The sequence below is a fragment of the Bufo bufo genome, chromosome 10 (genome assembly GCF_905171765.1).
Source record: "Bufo bufo chromosome 10, aBufBuf1.1, whole genome shotgun sequence".
NCBI lineage: Eukaryota > Metazoa > Chordata > Amphibia > Anura > Bufonidae > Bufo > Bufo bufo.
The window spans coordinates 145344062-145371281 of record NC_053398.1 but is presented as its reverse complement, the minus strand read 5'-3'; the positions used below and the strand labels follow the sequence as shown (position 1 = coordinate 145371281).

The window sequence follows — 27220 nt, the reverse complement described above, 5'->3', positions numbered from 1 at the left end:
CTGACAGGTATAGATCTCACCTGTCCAAGGTCAAGCTCTTGGGGTTTCTGGGCAAAGAGGGCAGTGACTGTGCCCATGTTGTCTCGGCACTGCACAGACACCTGGGTGGAGTGCCCATCAGCCTTTACATTCAGGTAGAGGGCCTCAGTTTTGGTCTTCACATCACAAATCAGGTTTAAATTGACCTCACCAACTGTAGATGGCTGGAATTGAACCATGATGGGGACCCTACGAGGACAGACAGAGGGGCAGGATGAAAGTGGGCACCAGACTAAGTAAGATCAAGGCAGGGAGCAATAACCGACGCTCGGGGGGGGCTGCATTTTACCTGCTCTGAGGGGGGATCGTTCCTTCCATAGGTCTCACCGTCAGGGAATGAGTGCGGCCTTCTGAAAAGCGAGAACTGTCTCGGAAAGCGAAGTAGAAGGGTTTCTTCTCATTGTTGATGAGGTGGATGGATTCCTGCACCTCCTGCCCTGCACACAAGAGCACACGTCTCCAATGATTGGGGGCCTCAAGATCACCCTCGCTGACTGACTACATCCTCAGTCATGTGGATGTGAGCACAAGATTGGGCACATACCTATCAGCAGGGAGCGGAAGTTCAGATGTGACCTGTCCAAGGACACTGAGGGCTCCAGGACGTTGCCAACAAGAAGGAAGGGGATGGAGATGTTCTGCTCTGGAATCGAGAATTTCCAGAAAGATTCACTGATGTCCAGCACTTGAGGGATGAACTCAAAGGTGATCTGTTGGGAGCAGAAGACTGTCCATTCACCAGCAGTAATGGCAACCAAAATGAAGCCCCACCATGTCCTAGGGCCAGGAACAAGGGCAGGTTCAGGGGGCCACTTACTTATGTCACAGCTCTGAAGTTTATAACACATTACCTCAATTTTCTTTTCAGCTTGGATCACTCCTTGTTCGTTCAAGCAGCAGAAGGCTGGAATATTCTGAAGGCTTGGAGGGTCCTCACAGGTCCACAGGAAAGAGTAGAGGCTGGTGGTGGGATTCAAGATGCTGAAGGTCCTACAAAGCAGAATTATGGCAGTGGTCACCTGGAAGAAAAGGCTGAGCAGAACACCCCAGCCCCCCGGCTCTTTCTTACCTGCTGTTCTTAGTCTTTACACCCACAGACATGAATTCAACAACACGCGTCTCAGGATCCAAGGTGGTCCCTGAGGGGGCACCACGGGGGCCGCACAGCTCTGGGTTCCGCCTGCCGCTGCTGATATAGTCTGAATCCTCCAGTTGGAAGTGACAGTAAGGGAGAAGGCTGCGTCCAGTCACTGGAAGCACTGGCTCCTGCTCCCCGGGGGGCATGTTGGGGATGCTGAGGACCAGAAAACATCATCAGTCACAAGAGATGGCAGCGTGTGTGGGGGCGGCAAGAGGCTTTCTCCTGATATTGCACTGGACAGTATACACAATGAGCTGCAGAAGGGACACATGGTACGTCTGTATGAGGAGATCCTTCTATATTGTGTGCATCCCAGGCAGATGTGTCTGATCTCTGTATATAAGAGGACAGTATGGACTACGGCAAACGAGGAAAGGGCTCTCGACAGTGTCCTGTACAGCTCCTGGAGCCCTGCATATCTTCTACATACACCCCACATATGTGCTGCATGCACTTCGCAGAGTCCCATATATATCCCGCACACCCCACACATACAACCCGCTGGCCAACGTGGAGCTCCCTCACCTGCAGATCAGACAACCATCAAACTCTCCAACTTGTGTGGGAGAAAACTTGATGAGGAATTCTCTCATCTTCCCGGCCGGGATGACTCCGCTGTGCGGCTGCACACTGAATGGAGGGGCCTCCGCTCCCACCGGTACCAGTGAAGACATGCTTTCTAGGACACTGGATGGACGGCTGTTGGTGGATGAGCTGCGGGCACTGCCCAGGGGCTCTGCTAATAAGATACGGTTACATGCATCACTCCGTATGGGGAGCACACAGTATCAACACTCAGAGCTGTGGACCTGTACTTACCGCCTGTGTCTGCTGGCCCAGGATCTCCCTGACCCGCCATTTGGACCTGCCAGGAGAACTGCAGCTGGACTGTGCCCGTGTTCTGCATGAGGAGCCTGTGAAGGAACGTCTGTCAGCTGATGGTCACTGGTGGCACTGCCTCCCACCGTTACCTGTGTGCCACTCACTTGTACACGCGTGTCTGATACAGCAGAGTGTCCCTGAAGTGCACCTTCTCACACTTGGCTGTGTAGCGGGCATAATCCACAGTAGCAGTGATCAGCAGTTCAACCTCTCGGGCCTCCTCATCGAGAGCTATGTGAGCCGGCTCCGGGTCAGTCTCGACCACCTGCGGACAGACATCAGATAGCTGAGCAGATCCCTACCTCTGTACCCTGAGACTTTCCTCCAGATGAGGTAGGTACTCATGAGAAGCTTCAGTGCCTGCTTACCTTCTTCTTGGGATGCGGGCCGGCTGCCCCCTTACCACTGTCCACCCAGGTCACGGTCCTCATTCTGTCGTCCCAGTCAGCCACCTGATCCAGGGGGTGCGGGAAGGATATCCGGGACACTCGGCACCTGACTGGACACTTGTGTAATGCCACAGCCACATCTGACTTCAGAGTGACGGTCACGTCTTTGGCGCAGCCAGGGTGAATATGCCCCACCTGTTGGCAGGATTGTCAGTTAGAGGTGGCCTTACAGGTGCAGTGGGATGTTGTGTGATGCAGTGTCCTACCTGAGGGGAGAACTCCAGCGGTGTCTGCGATGGCCACTCAAACCTCATGGAATCGGTTTGGCTGCGGTTTGTCATGGTAAAAGTCACCTGGTATTGACGTCCTATGTGGCATTCACCAAAGACAATGTGCTCGGTACGGGCAGCTGTAGGGAACGAGAAATGATACCCCTAAAAGTGTGGCCCTGGTGGTAGGTGGTAGCAGCACTTACCACAACTCTGATCTCACCTTCCACCAGTTCGTCCTCCAGCTGCCCCTCCAGGGCACCCAGCTCTCCGGGGCTGTGGATGTTATCTAGGGTCAGATCTTCCTTATAACCCTCTCCCACCAGCTGCACACAGCTTTTCTCATACTGATTATCCAGCACTGCAAGGAGCAGAGCACCCTCATAGCGCTGCGGCTCCTGGGGGCAGAACCCCACCACAAACTCTGCGGACTCCCCTGGACGGAGGATCAGTGAGGCGGTGTGAGCGCGGTGCCCTGTCAGACAAGAAGGTAAGAGAGGATGAGTCCTGCAGCTGTAACTACTCACTAGACCAGGTGTGACCTAGCCCTGCACACCTGTACTCCACCGGTACTGCTAGCCCTGCACACCTGTACTCCACCGGTACTGCTAGCCCTGCACACCTGTACTCCACCGGTACTGCTAGCCCTGCACACCTGTACTCCACCGGTACTGCTAGCCCTGCACACCTGTACTCCACCGGTACTGCTAGCCCTGCACACCTGTACTCCACCGGTACTGCTAGCACTGTACACCTGTACTCCACCGGTACTGCTAGCACTGTACACCTGTACTCCTCCGGTACTGCTAGCCCTGCACACCTGTACTCCACCGGTACTGCTAGCATTGTACACCTGTACTCCACCGGTACTGCTAGCCCTGCACACCTGTACTCCACCGGTACTGCTAGCCCTGCACACCTGTACTCCACCGGTACTGCTAGCACTGTACACCTGTACTCCACCGGTACTGCTAGCACTGTACACCTGTACTCCTCCGGTACTGCTAGCCCTGCACACCTGTACTCCACCGGTACTGCTAGCATTGTACACCTGTACTCCACCGGTACTGCTAGCACTGTACACCTGTACTCCTCCGGTACTGCTAGCCCTGCACACCTGTACTCCACCGATACTGCTAGCACTGTACACCTGTACTCCACCGGTACTGATAGCATTGTACACCTGTACTCCACCGGTACTGCTAGCCCTGCACACCTGTACTCCACCGGTACTGCTAGCATTGTACACCTGTACTCCACCGGTACTGCTAGCATTGTACACCTGTACTCCACCGATACTGCTAGCACTGTACACCTGTACTCCACCGGTACTGCTAGCATTGTACACCTGTACTCCACCGGTACTGCTAGCACTGTACACCTGTACTCCTCCGGTACTGCTAGCCCTGCACACCTGTACTCCACCGGTACTGCTAGCATTGTACACCTGTACTCCACCGGTACTGCTAGCATTGTACACCTGTACTCCACCGATACTGCTAGCACTGCACACCTGTACTCCACCGATACTGCTAGCCCTGCACACCTGTACTCCACCGGTACTGCTAGCCCTGTACTCCACCGATACTGCTAGCACTGCACACCTGTACTCCACCGGTACTGCTAGCACTGCACACCTGTACTCCACCGGTACTGCTAGCACTGTACACCTGTACTCCACCGGTACTGCTAGCACTGCACACCTGTACTCCACCGATACTGCTAGCACTGTACACCTGTACTCCACCGGTACTGATAGCACTGTACACCTGTACTCCACCGGTACTGCTAGCACTGTACACCTGTACTCCACCGGTACTGCTAGCACTGTACACCTGTACTCCACCGGTACTGCTAGCGCTGTACACCTGTACTCCACCGGTACTGCTAGCGCTGTACACCTGTACTCCATCGGTACTGCTAGCCCTGCACACCTGTACTCCACCGGTACTGCTAGCCCTGCACACCTGTACTCCACCGGTACTGCTAGCACTGTACACCTGTACTCCACCGGTACTGCTAGCACTGTACACCTGTACTCCTCCGGTACTGCTAGCCCTGCACACCTGTACTCCACCGGTACTGCTAGCATTGTACACCTGTACTCCACCGGTACTGCTAGCCCTGCACACCTGTACTCCACCGGTACTGCTAGCCCTGCACACCTGTACTCCACCGGTACTGCTAGCACTGTACACCTGTACTCCACCGGTACTGCTAGCACTGTACACCTGTACTCCTCCGGTACTGCTAGCCCTGCACACCTGTACTCCACCGGTACTGCTAGCATTGTACACCTGTACTCCACCGGTACTGCTAGCACTGTACACCTGTACTCCTCCGGTACTGCTAGCCCTGCACACCTGTACTCCACCGATACTGCTAGCACTGTACACCTGTACTCCACCGGTACTGATAGCATTGTACACCTGTACTCCACCGGTACTGCTAGCCCTGCACACCTGTACTCCACCGGTACTGCTAGCATTGTACACCTGTACTCCACCGGTACTGCTAGCATTGTACACCTGTACTCCACCGATACTGCTAGCACTGTACACCTGTACTCCACCGGTACTGCTAGCATTGTACACCTGTACTCCACCGGTACTGCTAGCACTGTACACCTGTACTCCTCCGGTACTGCTAGCCCTGCACACCTGTACTCCACCGGTACTGCTAGCATTGTACACCTGTACTCCACCGGTACTGCTAGCATTGTACACCTGTACTCCACCGATACTGCTAGCACTGCACACCTGTACTCCACCGATACTGCTAGCCCTGCACACCTGTACTCCACCGGTACTGCTAGCCCTGTACTCCACCGATACTGCTAGCACTGCACACCTGTACTCCACCGGTACTGCTAGCACTGCACACCTGTACTCCACCGGTACTGCTAGCACTGTACACCTGTACTCCACCGGTACTGCTAGCACTGCACACCTGTACTCCACCGATACTGCTAGCACTGTACACCTGTACTCCACCGGTACTGATAGCACTGTACACCTGTACTCCACCGGTACTGCTAGCACTGTACACCTGTACTCCACCGGTACTGCTAGCACTGTACACCTGTACTCCACCGGTACTGCTAGCGCTGTACACCTGTACTCCACCGGTACTGCTAGCGCTGTACACCTGTACTCCATCGGTACTGATAGCGCTGTACACCTGTACTCCACCGGTACTGCTAGCATTGTACACCTGTACTCCACCGATACTGCTAGCACTGCACACCTGTACTCCACCGGTACTGCTAGCCCTGCACACCTGTACTCCACCGATACTGCTAGCCCTGCACACCTGTACTCCACCGGTACTGCTAGCCCTGCACACCTGTACTCTACCGATACTGCTAGCCCTGCACACCTGTACTCTACCGATACTGCTAGCACTGCACACCTGTACTCCACCGGTACTGCTAGCACTGCACACCTGTACTCCACCGGTACTGCTAGCACTGTACACCTGTACTCCACCGGTACTGCTAGCACTGTACACCTGTACTCCACCGGTACTGCTAGCATTGTACACCTGTACTCCACCGGTACTCCTAGCATTGTACACCTGTACTCCACCGGTACTGCTAGCGCTGTACACCTGTACTCCATCGGTACTGATAGCGCTGTACACCTGTACTCCACCAGTACTCCTAGCATTGTACACCTGTACTCCACCAGTACTCCTAGCATTGTACACCTGTACTCCACCGATACTGCTAGCGCTGCACACCTGTACTCCACTAGTACTCCTAGCATTGTACACCTGTACTCCACCGGTACTCCTACCGCTGTACACCTGTACTCCACTAGTACTCCTAGCATTGTACACCTGTACTCCACCGGTACTCCTAGCATTGTACACCTGTACTCCACTGGTACTCCTAGCACTGTACACCTGTACTCCACCGATACTCCTAGCATTGTACACCTGTACTCCACTGGTACTCCTAGCACTGTACACCTGTACTCCACCGCTACTCCTAGCATTGTACACCTGTACTCCACTGGTACTCCTAGCGCTGTACACCTGTACTCCATCAGTACTACTAGTGCTGTACACCTGTACTCCATCAGTACTCCTAGTGCTGTACACCTGTACTCCATCAGTACTACTAGTGCTGTACACCGTTACTCCATCAGTACTCCTAGTGCTGTACACCTGTACTCCATCAGTACTCCTAGTGCTGTACACCTGTACTCCATCAGTACTACTAGTGCTGTACACCTGTACTCCATCAGTACTACTAGTGCTGTACACCTGTACTCCATCAGTACTCCTAGTGCTGTACACCTGTACTCCACTAGTACTCCTAGCATTGTACACCTGTACTCCACCGGTACTCCTACCGCTGTACACCTGTACTCCACTAGTACTCCTAGCATTGTACACCTGTACTCCTAGCATTGTACACCTGTACTCCACTGGTACTCCTAGCGCTGTACACCTGTACTCCATCAGTACTACTAGTGCTGTACACCTGTACTCCATCAGTACTCCTAGTGCTGTACACCTGTACTCCATCAGTACTACTAGTGCTGTACACCTGTACTCCATCAGTACTCCTAGTGCTGTACACCTGTACTCCATCAGTACTCCTAGTGCTGTACACCTGTACTCCATCAGTACTACTAGTGCTGTACACCTGTACTCCATCAGTAGTCCTAGTGCTGTACACCTGTACTCCATCAGTACTCCTAGTGCTGTACACCTGTACTCCATGAGTACTCCTAGTGCTGTACACCTGTACTCCATCAGTACTCCTAGTGCTGTACACCTGTACTCCATCAGTACTCCTAGTGCTGTACACCTGTACTCCATCAGTACTCCTAGCGCTGTACACCTGTACTCCATCAGTACTCCTAGTGCTGTACACCTGTACTCCACTAGTACTCCTAGCGCTGTACACCTGTACTCCACCTGGAGCGGTGCACTGTACCTGCTCCTGATTGCTCCAGGCATCCTGTCTCGGTCCAGGCAGGGTAGATGCAGTGAGTGGTCGGTTTTGGCTTTAAATAAAATGCCCGTGTTTCTTCTGGCAAATCAATATTCAGCTGAGGGAGGAAACAAGTGAGACCATTCACTGCTGAGAGATTATACACTGGGCAGGAGGGCAGATACATAGGAGACGCCAGGGTGATACACTGGGGCAGGAGGGCAGATACATAGGAGACGCCAGGGTGATACACTGGGGCAGGAGGGCAGATACATAGGAGACGCCAGGGTGATACACTGGGCAGGAGGGCAGATACATAGGAGACGCCAGGGTGATACACTGGGGCAGGAGGGCAGATACATAGGAGACGCCAGGGTGATACACTGGGGCAGGAGGGCAGATACATAGGAGACGCCAGGGTGATACACTGGGGCAGGAGGGCAGATACATAGGAGACGCCAGGGTGATACACTGGGGCAGGAGGGCAGATACATAGGAGACGCCAGGGTGATACACTGGGGCAGGAGGGCAGATACATAGGAGACGCCAGGGTGATACACTGGGGCAGGAGGGCAGATACATAGGAGAAGCCAGGGTGATACACTGGGGCAGGAGGGCAGATACATAGGAGACACCAGGGTGATACACTGGGCAGGAGGGAATATACATAGGAGACGCCAGGGTGATACACTGGGGCAGGAGGGCATATACATAGGAGACGCCAGGGTGATACACTGGGCAGGAGGGAATATACATAGGAGACGCCAGGGTGATACACTGGGGCAGGAGGGCAGATACATAGGAGACGCCAGGGTGATACACTGGGGCAGGAGGGCAGATACATAGGAGACGCCAGGGTGATACACTGGGGCAGGAGGGCAGATACATAGGAGACGCCAGGGTGATACACTGGGGCAGGAGGGCAGATACATAGGAGACGCCAGGGTGATACACTGGGGCAGGAGGGCAGATACATAGGAGACGCCAGGGTGATACACTGGGGCAGGAGGGCAGATACATAGGAGACGCCAGGGTGATACACTGGGGCAGGAGGGCAGATACATAGGAGACGCCAGGGTGATACACTGGGGCAGGAGGGCAGATACATAGGAGACGCCAGGGTGATACACTGGGGCAGGAGGGCAGATACATAGGAGACGCCAGGGTGATACACTGGGGCAGGAGGGCAGATACATAGGAGACGCCAGGGTGATACACTGGGGCAGGAGGGCAGATACATAGGAGACGCCAGGGTGATACACTGGGGCAGGAGGGCAGATACATAGGAGACGCCAGGGTGATACACTGGGGCAGGAGGGCAGATACATAGGAGACACCAGGGTGATACACTGGGGCAGGAGGGCAGATACATAGGAGACGCCAGGGTGATACACTGGGGCAGGAGGGCAGATACATAGGAGACGCCAGGGTGATACACTGGGGCAGGAGGGCAGATACATAGGAGACGCCAGGGTGATACACTGGGGCAGGAGGGCAGATACATAGGAGACGCCAGGGTGATACACTGGGGCAGGAGGGAAGATACATAGGAGACGCCAGGGTGATACACTGGGGCAGGAGGGCAGATACATAGGAGACGCCAGGGTGATACACTGGGGCAGGAGGGCAGATACATAGGAGACGCCAGGGTGATACACTGGGGCAGGAGGGCAGATACATAGGAGACGCCAGGGTGATACACTGGGGCAGGAGGGCAGATACATAAAAGACACCAGGGTGATACACTGGGGCAGGAGGGCAGATACATAGGAGACGCCAGGGTGATACACTGGGGCAGGAGGGCAGATACATAGGAGACACCAGGGTGATACACTGGGGCAGGAGGGCAGATACATAGGAGACGCCAGGGTGATACACTGGGGCAGGAGGGCAGATACATAGGAGACGCCAGGGTGATACACTGGGGCAGGAGGGCAGATACATAGGAGACGCCAGGGTGATACACTGGGGCAGGAGGGCAGATACATAGGAGACGCCAGGGTGATACACTGGGCAGGAGGGCAGATACATAGGAGACGCCAGGGTGATACACTGGGGCAGGAGGGCAGATACATAGGAGACGCCAGGGTGATACACTGGGGCAGGAGGGCAGATACATAGGAGACGCCAGGGTGATACACTGGGGCAGGAGGGCAGATACATAGGAGACGCCAGGGTGATACACTGGGGCAGGAGGGCAGATACATAGGAGACGCCAGGGTGATACACTGGGGCAGGAGGGCAGATACATAGGAGACGCCAGGGTGATACACTGGGGCAGGAGGGCAGATACATAGGAGAAGCCAGGGTGATACACTGGGGCAGGAGGGCAGATACATAGGAGACACCAGGGTGATACACTGGGCAGGAGGGAATATACATAGGAGACGCCAGGGTGATACACTGGGGCAGGAGGGCATATACATAGGAGACGCCAGGGTGATACACTGGGCAGGAGGGAATATACATAGGAGACGCCAGGGTGATACACTGGGGCAGGAGGGCAGATACATAGGAGACGCCAGGGTGATACACTGGGGCAGGAGGGCAGATACATAGGAGACGCCAGGGTGATACACTGGGGCAGGAGGGCAGATACATAGGAGACGCCAGGGTGATACACTGGGGCAGGAGGGCAGATACATAGGAGACGCCAGGGTGATACACTGGGGCAGGAGGGCAGATACATAGGAGACGCCAGGGTGATACACTGGGGCAGGAGGGCAGATACATAGGAGACGCCAGGGTGATACACTGGGGCAGGAGGGCAGATACATAGGAGACGCCAGGGTGATACACTGGGGCAGGAGGGCAGATACATAGGAGACGCCAGGGTGATACACTGGGGCAGGAGGGCAGATACATAGGAGACGCTAGGGTGATACACTGGGGCAGGAGGGCAGATACATAGGAGACGCCAGGGTGATACACTGGGGCAGGAGGGCAGATACATAGGAGACGCCAGGGTGATACACTGGGGCAGGAGGGCAGATACATAGGAGACGCCAGGGTGATACACTGGGGCAGGAGGGCAGATACATAGGAGACGCCAGGGTGATACACTGGGGCAGGAGGGCAGATACATAGGAGACACCAGGGTGATACACTGGGGCAGGAGGGCAGATACATAGGAGACGCCAGGGTGATACACTGGGGCAGGAGGGCAGATACATAGGAGACGCCAGGGTGATACACTGGGGCAGGAGGGCAGATACATAGGAGACGCCAGGGTGATACACTGGGGCAGGAGGGCAGATACATAGGAGACGCCAGGGTGATACACTGGGGCAGGAGGGCAGATACATAGGAGACGCCAGGGTGATACACTGGGGCAGGAGGGCAGATACATAGGAGACGCCAGGGTGATACACTGGGGCAGGAGGGCAGATACATAGGAGACGCCAGGGTGATACACTGGGGCAGGAGGGCAGATACATAAGGGATATCAGGGTGCAGGTAGTACATACAGGTGACAGTTGTGTAATTACAGCACTACCGCAGCGGACAGGAATGTGCAGTGATGACCGGCGGGTGAGGGGTGACGCGCTGCAGCCACCCACCTGTGCAGGGACAGAGCCCTCATTTTTTAAGACAAGAGGAAGTTGTTGATTCTGACCAGTCAGGAGCCTCTGGAAGAGGAGAACCGGGTTTCCACGCTTGTTGCGCAGTGCTGGACGCAGGATGGTGACGCAGGGAAGGTTGCCCTCTCCACTGATGTCAAAGGTCAAACTGCGAGATTTAGAGAGTGCACTGATGAAAGAAAAGGAGGAGAAAGTGTTAACAGGATTCAGTGAAGCAACAGAGACCCCTCACTCATCAATACAACCTTACTGCTGTCACTGTGTACACTGCACCGATGTCACCTCTTTACTGCTGTCACTGTGTACACTGCATCGATGTCACCTCCTTACTGCTGTCACTGTGTACACTGCACCGATGTCACCTCCTTGCTGCTGTCACTGTGTACACTGCACCGATGTCACCTCCTTACTGCTGTCACTGTGTACACTGCACTGATGTCACCTCCTTACTGCTGTCACTGTGTACACTGCACCGATGTCACCTCCTTGCTGCTGTCACTGTGTACACTGCACCGATGTCACCTCCTTACTGCTGTCACTGTGTACACTGCATCGATGTCACCTCCTTACTGCTGTCACTGTGTACACTGCACCGATGTCACCTCCTTACTGCCGTCACTGTGTACACTGCACCGATGTCACCTCTTTACTGCTGTCACTGTGTACACTGCACTGATGTCACCTCCTTACTGCTGTCACTGTGTACACTGCACCGATGTCACCTCCTTGCTGCTGTCACTGTGTACACTGCACCGATGTCACCTCCTTACTGCTGTCACTGTGTACACTGCACCGATGTCACCTCCTTACTGCTGTCACTGTGTACACTGCACTGATGTCACCTCCTTACTGCTGTCACTGTGTACACTGCACCGATGTCACCTCCTTACTGCTGTCACTGTGTACACTGCACCGATGTCACCTCCTTACTGCTGTCACTGTGTACACTGCACCGATGTCACCTCCTTACTGCTGTCACTGTGTACACTGCACTGATGTCACCTCCTTACTGCTGTCACTGTGTACACTGCACCGATGTCACCTCCTTACTGCCGTCACTGTGTACACTGCACCGATGTCACCTCCTTACTGCTGTCACTGTGTACACTGCACTGATGTCACCTCCTTACTGCTGTCACTGTGTACACTGCACCGATGTCACCTCCTTACTGCTGTCACTGTGTACACTGCACCGATGTCACCTCTTTACTGCTGTCACTGTGTACACTGCACCGATGTCACCTCTTTACTGCTGTCACTGTGTACACTGCACTGATGTCACCTCCTTACTGCCATCACTGTGTACACTGCACCAATGTCACCTCCTTACTGCTGTCACTGTGTACACTGCACCGATGTCACCTCTTTACTGCTGTCATTGTGTACACTGCACCGATGTCACCTCTTTACTGCTGTCACTGTGTACACTGCACTGATGTCACCTCCTTACTGCTGTCACTGTGTACAATGCACCGATGTCACCTCTTTACTGCTGTCACTGTGTACACTGCACTGATGTCACCTCTTTACTGCTGTCACTGTGTACACTGCACCAATGTCACCTCCTTACTGCTGTCACTGTGTACACTGCACTGATGTCACCTCCTTACTGCTGTCACTGTGTACACTGCACTGATGTCACTGGATTTATGAGGCAACATCACATGTACCTTGCAATCCCCTCGACAGTAGCCTCGAAGGAGCACTGGTAGCTCTGCATGCTCTGCGGGGTGAAGGAGACGCTCGCATAGCTGTGACTGTGGCTCGGGATACTCATTCTGGGCGGCTGCACCTCAAAGATGTCAGTGATCCGAGCCACGGACTAGAAAAATCAAAGTGAAATGTGAAGATCATCTGTACAATAGACAGCTCTGCTATACCACACAGGAGAACCAACGCTACACCGCACAGGAGAGCCGACACTACACCGCACAGGAGAGCCAACACTACACCGCACAGGAGAGCCGACACTACACCGCACAGGAGAGCCGACACTACACCGCACAGGAGAGCCGACAGTACACCACACAGGAGAGCCGACACTACACCGCACAGGAGAGCCGACGCTACACCGCACAGGAGAGCCGACAGTACACCGCACAGGAGAGCCGACACTACACCGCACAGGAGAGCCGACACTACACCGCACAGGAGAGCCGACACTACACCGCACAGGAGAGCCGACACTACACCGCACAGGAGAGCCGACGCTACACCGCACAGGAGAGCCGACAGTACACCGCACAGGAGAGCCGACGCTACACCGCACAGGAGAGCCGACACTACACCGCACAGGAGAGCCGACACTACACCGCACAGGAGAGCCGACACTACACCGCACAGGAGAACCGACACTACACCGCACAGGAGAGCCGACACTACACCGCACAGGAGAGCCGACACTACACCGCACAGGAGAGCCGACACTACACCGCACAGGAGAGCCGACACTACACCGCACAGGAGAGCCGACACTACACCGCACAGGAGAGCCGACACTACACCGCACAGGAGAGCCGACACTACACCGCACAGGAGAGCCGACACTACACCGCACAGGAGAGCCGACACTACACCGCACAGGAGAGCCGACACTACACCGCACAGGAGAGCCGACACTACACCGCACAGGAGAGCCGACGATACAACGCACAGGAGAGCCGACGCTACACCGCACAGGAGAGCCGACTCTACACCGCACAGGAGAGCCGACAGTACACCGCACAGGAGAGCCGACACTACACCGCACAGGAGAGCCGACACTACACCGCACAGGAGAGCCGACACTACACCGCACAGGAGAGCCGACACTACACCGCACAGGAGAGCCGACACTACACCGCACAGGAGAGCCGACACTACACCGCACAGGAGAGCCGACACTACACCGCACAGGAGAACAGACACTACACCGCACAGAAGAGCCGACACTACACCGCACAGGAGAGCCGACACTACACCGCACAGGAGAGCCGACACTACACCGCACAGGAGAGCCGACACTACACCGCACAGGAGAGCCGACACTACACCGCACAGGAGAGCCGACACTACACCGCACAGGAGAGCCGACGATACAACACACAGGAGAGCGGACACTACACCGCACAGGAGAGCCGACACTACACCGCACAGGAGAGCCGACACTACACCACACAGGAGAGCCGACAGTACACCGCACAGGAGAGCCGACACTACACCACACAGGAGAGCCGACAGTACACCGCACAGGAGAGCCGACAGTACACCGCACAGGAGAGCCGACAGTACACCTCACAGGAGAGCCGACACTACACCGCACAGGAGAGCCGACAGTACACCGCACAGGAGAGCCGACAGTACACCACACAGGAGAGCCGACACTACACCGCACAGGAGAGCCGACAGTACACCGCACAGGAGAGCCGACAGTACACCGCACAGGTGGGCTGATGCTTCCATCATGTACTATCCAGCTCTGCTGCACTGGGTGCAGGGAGATATGGGGCCACACTGGAGCAGGTTGGGAAGTGGTTGATGTCACAGCTCTCGGGTCCTGACGTTGCGGTCCCCTGTCCCCTATATCTCAGATCATGCAAATGGTTTAACCCATCGCTCTCCCCTTTACCTTAGCAGAGAGCGGTTTGACGGTCAGCGCCACATCACAGGGAACCTTTCCAGAGTTGATGATCTTGAAGCGGGCGGTGGCCGTCTGTCCCACCAACACGTTCCAGATTAAGAATCGCTTCTCGTCTTGCAGGTAGATCCCGTCTGACTGAAGAGGCGGCAGACACTGCAGGATCCTGGCGTCCCCCACAATACGATGCTCTTCAAATATACTGGGAATGTCCTCAGTAACGAACCCTGGAAGAGGGAGTAGAGCACAATCACCACCATCATTATCACATGTGAGCGCGGCCCCTGTATGGGCTGTATGGGCCCCGAGCTTCACCTGGGGTGCACACTTCACTGATGAGACGGAAGGGAATGCCGGTGGGCAGGTCGTCTGGGTGTCGATCGGAGATATCTAGAGCCAGGAATTCCTCACTTTTTCCCAGCTGGTCGGCTACACACTCCACGCTGACCACCTGCTGACCCCCTGGCGTAAGGGTCCCAAAGCCGGGCGACACCGTGAACGAGCCCAGGGTCAAGCGCGCCTTAAATGACAGAGCACATGCTTACACATATACAAAGAAACATGGCCGGACACAGCGGGCCCTCCATACAGCACAGCAGGGGCCCACTTACCTGCCCAGAAATACTCGAGTCTCGCAGCTGGGAATCCGCACGTTTTGTTTTGCCCAAAGCAACTGATCTGCTGGATCCAGAACCCTCCCGCGAACGAGCTCGCTTCACTCCATGAGCCGGCCTAAAAGTCACAGAGGCGGGGAGATGAGCGGCACCCCGCAACCCTGTCTATGAGAAGGATGCCTGTGTAGAGTCGGAGCTTCTCCTTACCCCTTCTTGGCCGGCTGGATCATTGCCTCACGGATCATCTTGCTGATACTGTAACGAAACTCCAGCAGACCGCAGTTCTCCAAGGTGAATGTACACAACTTGCGGCTGCCCAGCACCATGGCTCCAAAGTTAACGTCTGAGGACGGGGTGAGGCGGTATTTGGCGAACGCTGAAGAGACAGTTACGCGAATTGGGATACTCGCGATTGTCTCATCTGACAGGCTGGGTTCAATGACCTGCAGGGAAGGCAGATGGACACATGAGGATCATCAACTGTACAGGGGTCTTCTCCACCTGCCAGGTCTGGAAACCTGTCCCCCAGTAAGTAACTCCAACCCTAACATACATGAAGCTTCAGCCCTGTGGACGGACATTCCTAGTGGCAATATTCTTCGGTTTGCAGAGTTTGGGACCCTACATTAGCACCCAGGACCTCTACAGTAGAATAGAGAGGACGGTGCCTGCACCCGCTGCCCCTTCACCCCCCACAGGCCCCGAGTCCGCGGAGTACCTGGCATTTCAGGATTGGTTTATCCACAATCTGCACTTCCATCTTGGCCTGGAACACAATCTGCACCTGGGTGGCTCGCTCGTTGGGGCTCAGGGTCCCTTTTTGTGGCAGGATAGAGAAGATGGAGTTCAAATCTGGCGTTCCGGGAGCAGGGGCTTCCAAGGAGAAACTGAAAGTAGGACGGGGAGAATCGTGTCAGAGCTGCGGTGCCTCAAAGTGCTGGCCACAGAGGCCGAGGCCTCCACGTGTACTAGCCTCCAGTGCTGGGCTACAGGTGAAACCGGGCCCTGGAATAGTTAGGACCATGGAAAGTTCTACATCTGCCATCGTCTCCTTGCTCTACATGAGCTGTCCGTGCTCTGGTGACGGAGGTCCGGTACTGCCACATATCACTTATTCTACCCCCCACCATGTGTATCCTCATGTCTGAACTCACAACCATGGCAATCACTGACATCCTTACCAAGTGTAGAGCATCCAGCTCCGTCATTACCCAGGTGTGGTCATGGACTCCTCCGTGTTATCAATGTCCCCTTGCCAGCCACTTACCTGAAGCCGATCTCATACTTCCCCTTGTTCTTCAGAGATAGGGTATGTTTAGCTTCTTCTGAGACCTTCACCACTCCGAAGTCCAGGCCTCCATCTGTACCTGCAGAGACAGCAGTCACATATGAGGAGGACATGTGCATAGCGCCCCCTACAGCCTGCCCGAGTGTCATGGTCACAGCGTGAACGAACCATCAGTACCAGCAAGTCAGGACACAAGCAGGACCTTTACCTTTAGGGAAGCTGATATCTACAGCCACATCGTAAGACTCTGCAAACACATGGATGTTCTCGAGTTGCACAATTCCCAGAATGTTCTCAACATCAGAAACCTGCAGACAGAACGTACGATAACAGATGGACCTGAGATGACAGACCCCACTCCTGGACACACAGCCATGACATCCACCCACTTACCTCCAGACGAATGAACTTCTTGATGTTGGTGGCTTTGGCGGCCTTGAAGTGAAGTTGTAAACCATACTCAGAACGGGGTGCCACAATACCCTGGTCCTGAGACACTGAGAAATCGTCACCCAAGTTCTCCAGACCCGTCACCCTCCAGGCAGCTGGTAAGAAGGTGCTGTTCCTGAGGAAGACCGTCTTGGTGTCCTTCCTGTAAGCACACAGGACATTGCTGCGTTAGTACGAGCCGTGTCCAGGGACGGACTAGTCATAGACCCTACAGGGAAAATTCCTGTTGGGCTGATGGCCAGTGTGCCAACTGAGTCCCTCGCCCAGCTGCTGGCCAGCTACATAACCATCTGGTGCCGTCCTGAGAATTTCTGCTGGGGCAGTATATTGTGCTGCACTGTGGTATCTGGCACTGCTGGGGCGGTATATTGTGCTGCACTGCGGTATCTGGCTCTGCTGGGGCGGTATATTGTGCTGCACTGTGGTATCTGGTTCTGCTGGGGCAGTATATTGTGCTGCACTGTGGTATCTGGTTCTGCTGGGGCGGTATATTGTGCTGCACTGTGGTATCTGGTTCTGCTGGGGCGGTATATTGTGCTGCACTGTGGTATCTGGTTCTGCTGGGGCAGTATATTGTGCTGCACTGTGGTATCTGGTTCTGCTGAGGCGGTATATTGTGCTGCACTGTGGTATCTGGTTCTGCTGGGGCGGTATATTGTGCTGCACTGTGGTATCTGGTTCTGCTGGGGCAGTATATTGTGCTGCACTGTGGTATCTGGTTCTGCTGGGGCAGTATATTGTGCTGCACTGTGGTATCTGGTTCTGCTGGGGCGGTATATTGTGCTGCACTGTGGTATCTGGTTCTGCTGAGGCGGTATATTGTGCTGCACTGTGGTATCTGGTTCTGCTGGGGCGGTATATTGTGCTGCACTGTGGTATCTGGTTCTGCTGGGGCAGTATATTGTGCTGCACTGTGGTATCTAGTTCTGCTGGGGCAGTATATTGTGCTACCCTGTGGTATCTGGTTCTGCTGGGGCAGTATATTGTGCTGCACTGTGGTATCTGGTTCTGCTGGGGCAGTATATTGTGCTGCACTGTGGTATCTGGTTCTGCTGGGGCAGTATATTGTGCTGCACTGTGGTATCTGGTTCTGCTGGGGTGGTATATTGTACTGCACTGTGGTATCTGGTTCTGCTGGGGCGGTATATTGTGCTGCACTGTGGTATCTGGTTCTGCTGGGGCGGTATATTGTGCTGCACTGTAGTATCTGGTTCTGCTGGGGCAGTATATTGTGCTGCACTGTGGTATCTGGTTCTGCTGGGGCGGTATATTGTGCTGCACTGTGGTATCTGGTTCTGCTGGGGCAGTATATTGTGCTGCACTGTGGTATCTGGTTCTGCTGGGGCGGTATATTGTGCTGCACTGTGGTATCATGTTCTGCTGGGGCAGTATATTGTGGTGCACTGTGGTATCTGGTTCTGCTGGGGCGGTATATTGTGCTGCACTGTGGTATCTGGTTCTGTTGGGGCGGTATATTGTGCTGCACTGTGGTATCTGGTTCTGTTGCGGCGGTATATTGTGCTGCACTGTGGTATCTGGTTCTGCTGGGGCGGTATATTGTGCTGCACTGTGGTATCTGGTTCTGTTGGGGCTGTATATTGTGCTGCACTGTGGTATCTGGTTCTGTTGGGGCTGTATATTGTGCTGCACTGTGGTATCTGGTTCTGCTGGGGCGGTATATTGTGCTGCACTGTGGTATTTGGTTTTGCTGGGGCAGTATATTGTGCTGCACTGTGGTATCTGGTTCTGCTGGGGCAGTATATTGTGCTGCACTGTGGTATCTGGGTCTGCTGAGGCAGTATATTGTGCTGCACTGTGGTATCTGGTTCTGCTGGGGCAGTATATTGTGCTGCACTGTGGTATCTGGTTCTGCTGGGGTGGTATAGTGTGCTGCACTGTGGTATCTGGTTCTGCTGGGGTGGTATATTGTACTGCACTGTGGTATCTGGCTCTGCTGGGGCGGTATAGTGTGCTGCACTGTGGTATCTGGTTCTGCTGGGGCGGTATATTGTGCTGCACTGTGGTATCTGGTTCTGCTGGGGCGGTATATTGTGCTGCACTGCGGTATCTGGTTCTGCTGGGGCGGTATATTGTGCTGCACTGTGGTATCTGGTTCTGCTGGGGCAGTATATTGTGCTGCACTGTGGTATCTGGTTCTGCTGGGGCGGGTATATTGTGCTGCACTGTGGTATCTGGTTCTGCTGGGGCAGTATATTGTGCTGCACTGCGGTATCTGGTTCTGCTGGGGCGGTATATTGTGCTGCACTGTGGTATCTGGTTCTGCTGGGGCAGTATATTGTGCTGCACTGTGGTATTTGGTTCTCCTGGGGCAGTATATTGTGCTGCACTGTGGTATCTGGTTCTGCTGGGGCAGTATATTGTACTGCACTGTGGTATCTGGTTCTGCTGGGGCGGTATATTGTGCTGCACTGTGGTATCTGGTTCTGCTGGGGCGGTATATTGTGCTGCACTGTGGTATCTGGTTCTGCTGGGGCAGTATACTGTGCTGCACTGTGGTATCTGGTTCTGCTGGGGCGGTACATTGTGCTGCACTGTGGTATCTGGTTCTGCTGGGGCAGTATATTGTGCTGCACTGTGGTATCTGGTTCTGCTGGGGCAGTATACTGTGCTGCACTGTGGTATCTGGTTCTGCTGGGGCAGTATATTGTGCTGCACTGTGGTATCTGGTTCTGCTGGGGCAGTATATTGTGCTGCACTGTGGTACATGGTTCTGCTGGGGCGGTACATTGTGCTGCACTGTGGTATCTGGTTCTGCTGGGGCAGTATATTGTGCTGCACTGTGGTATCTGGTTCTGCTGGGGCAGTATATTGTGCTGCACTGTGGTATCTGGTTCTGCTGGGGCGGTACATTGTGCTGCACTGTGGTATCTGGTTCTGCTGGGGCAGTATATTGTGCTGCACTGTGGTATCTGGTTCTGCTGGGGCGGTATATTGTGCTGCACTGTGGTATCTGGTTCTGCTGGGGCGGTATATTGTGCTGCACTGTGGTATATGGTTCTGCTGGGGCAGTATATTGTGCTGCACTGTGGTATCTGGTTCTGCTGGGGCGGTATATTGTGCTGCACTGTGGTATCTGGTTCTGCTGGGGCGGTATATTGTGCTGCACTGTGGTATCTGGTTCTGCTGGGGCGGTATATTGTGCTGCACTGTGGTATATGGTTCTGCTGGGGCGGTACATTGTGCTGCACTGTGGTATCTGGTTCTGCTGGGGCAGTATATTGTGCTGCACTGTGGTATCTGGTTCTGCTGGGGCGGTATATTGTGCTGCACTGTGGTATCTGGTTCTGCTGGGGCGGTATATTGTGCTGCACTGTGGTATCTGGTTCTGCTGGGGCAGTATATTGTGCTGCACTGTGGTATCTGGTTCTGCTGGGGCGGTATATTGTGCTGCACTGTGGTATCTGGTTCTGCTGGGGCGGTATATTGTGCTGCATTTTGCTATTTGATTCTGCTGCAGAACCACATAACAAAGGGTAGTCCACTATACTGCCGCTCTATGGTTTTGTTTACCCCACCTACTTGTGTTGGCCTCACCTACAACATGGAGCCACTTTACATTCCCAGTCCGCCCCTGGCCGTGTCTCCCATTGTCCCGGAGGAGATCACATGATGGGAGTCGGCACATGGCGGCACATGGCGGCCCAGCCGGAGGACTGCCATCTGAGGAGGCATAGGCTTCACTACTCACCGATGCAGCAGCATTTTCTCAAAGTGAACCTGCTTGCGGTCTAGCTCCAGCTCTGGGCGCACGCCTCGGCAGCTCACGTGGAAGATGACCGGCTCAGGATTGTCCTTAATGCAGCATACGATGTTATCTTCAAACACCCCGGGTGCAGTGGGATAAGCCCATATGGAGAGCTCCTGGGATAGAACGGACCAATAAGTCAACGTTTCGGCCGCGTTTTACTGGTGTCGTCTTTAACCCAACTCTGTCCTAACACTATAGTGAGGTCTGAGGCAGGAAAGGTATAAGGAGCGTTGGGGATGTGGTGGAGAAGAAGACCTCAGCTCCTGAACTAATGACTGAAAATACAAATACACTGACCCCCAGAAACATGCACACTCAGCCTGACCAGACCTTAGAAGGCGCGGTGACACATGTACACTCAGCCTGACCAGACCTTAGAAGGCGCGGTGACACATGTATACTCAGTCTGACCAGACCTCAGAAGGCGCGGTGACACATGCACACTCAGTCTGACCAGACCTCAGAAGGCGTGGTGACACATGCACACTCAGCCTGACCAGACCTCAGAAGGCGCGGTGACACATGTATACTCAGTCTGACCAAACCTCAGAAGGCGCAGTGACACATGCACACTCAGTCTGACCAGACCTCAGAAGGCGCGGTGACACTTGCACACTCAGTCTGACGAGACCTCAGAAGGCGCGGTAACACATGCACACTCAGTCTGACCAGACATCAGAAGGCGCGGTGACACATGCACACTCAGTCTGACCAGACCTCAGAAGGCGCGGTGACACATGCACACTCAGCCTGACCAGACCTCAGAAGGCGCGGTGACACATGCACACTCAGTCTGACCAGACCCCAGAAGGCGCAGTGACACTTGCACACTCAGTCTGACCAGACCTCAGAAGGCGCGGTGACACATGTATACTCAGCCTGACCAGGCCTCAGAAGGCGCGGTGACACATGTATACTCAGTCTGACCAGACCTCAGAAGGCGTGGTGACACATGCACACTCAGTCTGACCAGACCTCAGAAGGCGCGGTGACACTTGCACACTCAGTCTGACCAGACCTCAAAAGGCGCGGTGACACTTGCACACTCAGTCTGACCAGACCTCAGAAGGCGCGGTGACACATGTATACTCAGTCTGACCAGACCTCAGAAGTTGCGGTGACACTTGCACACTCAGCCTGACCAGACCTCAGAAGGCGCGGTGACACATGCACACTCAGTCTGACCAGACCTCAGAAGGCGCGGTGACACATGTATACTCAGTCTGACCAGACCTCAGAAGGCGCGGTGACACATGCACACTCAGTCTGACCAGACCTCAGAAGGCGCGGTGACACATGTATACTCAGTCTGACCAGACCTCAGAAGGCGCGGTGACACATGCACACTCAGCCTGACCAGACCTCAGAAGGCGTGGTGACACATATATACTCAGTCTGACCAGACCTCAGAAGGCGCGGTGACACTTGCACACTCAGTCTGACCAGACCTCAGAAGGCGCAGTGACACATGCACACTCAGTCTGACCAGACCCCAGAAGGCGCAGTGACACATGCACACTCAGTCTGACCAGACCTCAGAAGGCGCGGTGACACATGTATACTCAGCCTGACCAGGCCTCAGAAGGCGCGGTGACACATGTATACTCAGTCTGACCAGACCTCAGAAGGCGTGGTGACACATGCACACTCAGTCTGACCAGACCTCAAAAGGCGCGGTGACACTTGCACACTCAGTCTGACCAGACATCAGAAGGCGCGGTGACACATATATACTCAGTCTGACCAGACCTCAGAAGTTGCGGTGACACTTGCACACTCAGCCTGACCAGACCTCAGAAGGCGCGGTGACACATGCACACTCAGTCTGACCAGACCTCAGAAGGCGCGGTGACACATGTATACTCAGTCTGACCAGACCTCAGAAGGCGCGATGACACATGTATACTCAGCCTGACCAGACCTCAGAAGGCGCGGTGACACATGTATACTCAGTCTGACCAGACCTCAGAAGGCGCGATGACACATGTATACTCAGCCTGACCAGACCTCAGAAGGCGCGGTGACACATGTATACTCAGCCTGACCAGACCTCAGAAGGCGCGGTGACACTTGCACACTCAGCCTGACCAGACCTCAGAAGGCGCGGTGACACATGCACACTCAGTCTGACCAGACCTCAGAAGACGCGGTGACACATGTATACTCAGCCTGACCAGACCTTAGAAGGCGCGGTGACACATGAATACTCAGTCTGACCAGACCTCAGAAGGCGCGGTGACACTTGCACACTCAGTCTGACCAGACCTCAGAAGGTGCGATGACACATGCACACTCAGTCTGACCAGACCTCAGAAGGCGCGGTGACACATGCACACTCAGTCTGACCAGACCCCAGAAGGCGCAGTGACACTTGCACACTCAGTCTGACCAGACCTCAGAAGGCGCGGTGACACATGCACACTCAGTCTGACCAGACCCCAGAAGGCGCAGTGACACTTGCACACTCAGTCTGACCAGACCTCAAAAGGCGCGGTGACACATGCACACTCAGTCTGACCAGACCTCAGAAGGCGTGGTGACACTTGCACACTCAGTCTGACCAGACCTCAGAAGGCGCGGTGACACATATATACTCAGTCTGACCAGACCTCAGAAGGCGCGGTGACACTTGCACACTCAGCCTGACCAGACCTCAGAAGGCGCGGTGACACATGCACACTCAGTCTGACCAGACCTCAGAAGGCGCGGTGACACATGCACACTTAGTCTGACCAGACCTCAGAAGGCGCAGTGACACATATATACTCAGTCTGACCAGACCTCAGAAGGCGCGGTGACACTTGCACACTCAGTCTGACCAGACCTCAGAAGGCGCGGTGACACATGCACACTCAGTCTGACCAGACCTCAGAAGGCGCGGTGACACATGCACACTCAGTCTGACCAGACCTCAGAAGGCGCGGTGACACATGCACACTCAGTCTGACCAGACCTCAGAAGGCGCAGTGACACATATATACTCAGTCTGACCAGACCTCAGAAGGCGCGGTGACACTTGCACACTCAGTCTGACCAGACCTCAGAAGGCGCGGTGACACATGCACACTCAGTCTGACCAGACCTCAGAAGGCGCGGTGACACTTGCACACTCAGTCTGACCAGACCTCAGAAGGCGCGGTGACACATGCACACTCAGTCTGACCAGACCCCAGAAGGCGCAGTGACACTTGCACACTCAGTCTGACCAGACCTCAGAAGGCGCGGTGACACTTGCACACTCAGTCTGACCAGACCTCAGAAGGCGCGGTGACACTTGCACACTCAGTCTGACCAGACCTCAGAAGGCGCGGTGACACTTGCACACTCAGTCTGACCCACTATGACGGAGTTCTGGATTTTGGTTACATGTAACTGAACAATCATCTGAAACACCAGAACTACTCTTGCTAGATGCAATGTATACAGCCCCCACAAACATACCTGCTTCTCGCTGGGCTTTAGGCTCATGGTCGGGGGGTCCAGGATGAAGGTTGCAGCTTTCATGTCATTCTGGAAGCAGAATGTGACCTCAGACTCCAGGGGAGACACACTGCAGATGGTCACTTTCTCCATGTTCTCTGGATATTGTCCAGCTTTATATCTGAAAAGGAGAAGTGGATTAAACACACATCTCTACAAGCAGGGGCGTAACGACCATAGCGGCAGACCATGCGACTGCTATGGGGCCCGGGCCAGAGGGGGCCCAGTTGGGATCATCTCCTCTTCTAATGGAGGTGAACACTTGGTCAGGACTCTACCCTCTAAAGAAACAACTTTTAGCAAATGAAGCAGTGGAAAAAAATGGCCCAAGGGTCATTGAAAGGGGTTTAGGTGGAAACCCTTCTGTCCTGTGTGAGGGGGGCCTGGTTGGATGCTTGCTTTGGGGCCCTTACTTCTCTATGTACACCACTGTCTACAAGACCTCACAGCTGCAGGCGGTCGCCATCATGGCCACCACCTTGTGCAAGACTACACTAGCCTCCATCTCTGCCTGACTGTTATGCTGGACAAAAATCATGTGACTGATGACATCACACAGACTTCCTGTGAGGTCAGTATGTTGTGCAGTGATCATGTGACTGATGACATCATACAGACTTCCTGTGAGGTCAGTATGTTGTGCAGTGATCATGTGACTGATGACATCATACAGACTTCCTGTGAGGTCAGTATGTTGTGCAGTGATCATGTGACTGATGACATCATACAGACTTCCTGTGAGGTCAGTGTCAGTATGTTGTGCAGTGATCATGTGACTGATGACATCATACAGACTTCCTGTGAGGTCAGTATGTTGTGCAGTGATCATGTGACTGATGACATCATACAGACTTCCTGTGAGGTCAGTATGTTGTGCAGTGATCATGTGACTGATGACATCATACAGACTTCCTGTGAGGTCAGTATGTTGTGCAGTGATCATGTGACTGATGACATCATACAGACTTCCTGTGAGGTCAGTATGTTGTGCAGTGATCATGTGACTGATGACATCATACAGACTTCCTGTGAGGTCAGCCACGGTATAACAGTGAATAATGTGCAGTGAAGTGGCGCAGTCGCTGGCATGCCATTCGTTTGCCAGATGACTCTCCAGTCTGTTCTCCCTGCACCATCTCTGGTCTTGAGGTGGGTGACAAATTGCGGGCATCATGCAGATGCTTTAGCAGAGGTGTCAGTGGCCAATCTGCTATAAGTGGCATCTTCAGATCATTCTTGTAAACATTTATACAGCCAGAGGGTCAGAAGATGCCTGTACTACAGATTAACTACCAGACATGACAGCATCTCATTCACTGGCAGAAGGAAGACGTATGGGTGATTCCAATAGGGTCAGTGCCCGCTGGTCATCATCACCCCCTGGACTGACACGTCTGCACTCACTTCTCTCGACTTTTCCCGCACAGCAAAGGTCCAAAGTCAAAGGTGCTGGAGCTGAGGATGAATTTCTTGTGAATGATCTCATCACTTTGGATTTCCTTTTTGCGATGAGAAAAGACAACCCTGCAAACAGAATTCTAGAATTAGCAGCATTGGGTGTGGGCGCCATGACAGGTATCATCTACCCCTTGCAGGGCAATGACGGGTCACACATCTTCATGTCCTGCGCCTTCAGCATTTATGGAAGTTAGCACTGGGGAGAAGCTATTACCTCGGCTCGCTTACTGGAGGGCGGACATCAGTAGCCAGGGGCTTCCATTCTTGGTGTCTGATCCTATGGGCACTGCCTGGCTGATTCGCTCATGGACATTATACTACAGAGGGTCCTGCACAGGGTACCATCCAACCCAGACCTACAATACTTTATCAGAACAGCCTGTGACAATAAAGTTCTTACTTGGGGTCTTTGCTGATGGTGGGGAAGGCGCATACTCCTCGGCAGTACAGCTGGTATCGACGGCAGGTTCCGACAAGCTCAAAGTTCAGGGTCTGATCAAAGTTTTCTGTATGGTTTGAGTGGAAATGAATTCGCAGAGGCACTTCCCCACCGGCTGGGACCACCCAGCGGAATATCCCGAGCCTACAGACACAAGACGGAGTGAGACGGTACTGTATACCGATTAGCAACATAGGGCTGACAAATGCTCTGACAACATTCTTACGGCAGTAACTTCTCCATCGGGGCTTCTCCTGTGACACTGCTGCGGTCTATGTCTGAGACGGGCGTCCTGGCACCAGGTGGTGGAGAACGGCTCTCTGGGTTCTGCTGCGTCTTGCGGAGTGAGGAGGAGCGGCGTTTTTCTTTCTGACTCTCTCGGCCGGTGTCAGCAGCTTTGTCCTTTTTGCTCCGGCTCTTGGTGGGCGTTAGTTGCTCCTCCTGAAATGAGAGAAGATAAGGAGCTGTGACATCTCCTCGCCCTCTGACCCGCCACTGTTAGCCCCCTCATAGCTCTACACACATCTTATCGCTGCACTAATTGTCCAATATTCTTATAATCTAGAGCTGTTACACAGACACATGGTGGCCGTCTTACCTTAAGCAGGGGGAGGGTAAGCTCCGATTCAGGTTCTGGATCCTTCTTATCTTCAGTAATTACATTGGGGTCATCAGGAGATGCTGCAATGAAGGTGAAGTGCCCCAGTGTCTCGGGTTCCACAGACAAAGTCCTTCTTTCAGGGAAGACGATGACAGAGCAGAGGTACGGTGGTGGAATGGGAGGACCAGACGGGCCAAGTCCGAGGCCTTCCAGCACCTGTCAGAAGAGTAGGGTAAAACAAAGATAACAATCTACTGCA

General features: G+C 54.2%; 1 protein-coding gene across 1 annotated transcript in view; it reads right to left on the bottom strand.

The window, feature by feature from the left end:
• HYDIN (HYDIN axonemal central pair apparatus protein) overlaps positions 1 to 27220 on the bottom strand; it is a 114312-nt gene that overhangs the window by 8490 nt on the left and 78602 nt on the right. The window contains exons 47-74 of the mRNA XM_040410017.1: positions 26959 to 27177; positions 26587 to 26801; positions 26322 to 26504; positions 25868 to 25987; positions 24425 to 24584; positions 20924 to 21096; positions 17158 to 17356; positions 16973 to 17072; positions 16744 to 16843; positions 16195 to 16363; positions 15684 to 15919; positions 15474 to 15594; positions 15178 to 15382; positions 14854 to 15089; positions 12917 to 13068; positions 11226 to 11415; positions 7669 to 7783; positions 2944 to 3195; positions 2718 to 2860; positions 2431 to 2646; positions 2167 to 2327; positions 2000 to 2094; positions 1706 to 1916; positions 1109 to 1333; positions 891 to 1029; positions 584 to 749; positions 329 to 476; positions 21 to 228 (exon numbers count right to left, since the gene is read on the bottom strand). Of these exons, the coding sequence (XP_040265951.1) occupies positions 21 to 228; positions 329 to 476; positions 584 to 749; positions 891 to 1029; positions 1109 to 1333; positions 1706 to 1916; positions 2000 to 2094; positions 2167 to 2327; positions 2431 to 2646; positions 2718 to 2860; positions 2944 to 3195; positions 7669 to 7783; positions 11226 to 11415; positions 12917 to 13068; positions 14854 to 15089; positions 15178 to 15382; positions 15474 to 15594; positions 15684 to 15919; positions 16195 to 16363; positions 16744 to 16843; positions 16973 to 17072; positions 17158 to 17356; positions 20924 to 21096; positions 24425 to 24584; positions 25868 to 25987; positions 26322 to 26504; positions 26587 to 26801; positions 26959 to 27177 (4857 nt within the window). The remainder of the gene's footprint in view (positions 1 to 20; positions 229 to 328; positions 477 to 583; positions 750 to 890; positions 1030 to 1108; positions 1334 to 1705; positions 1917 to 1999; positions 2095 to 2166; positions 2328 to 2430; positions 2647 to 2717; positions 2861 to 2943; positions 3196 to 7668; positions 7784 to 11225; positions 11416 to 12916; positions 13069 to 14853; positions 15090 to 15177; positions 15383 to 15473; positions 15595 to 15683; positions 15920 to 16194; positions 16364 to 16743; positions 16844 to 16972; positions 17073 to 17157; positions 17357 to 20923; positions 21097 to 24424; positions 24585 to 25867; positions 25988 to 26321; positions 26505 to 26586; positions 26802 to 26958; positions 27178 to 27220) is intronic.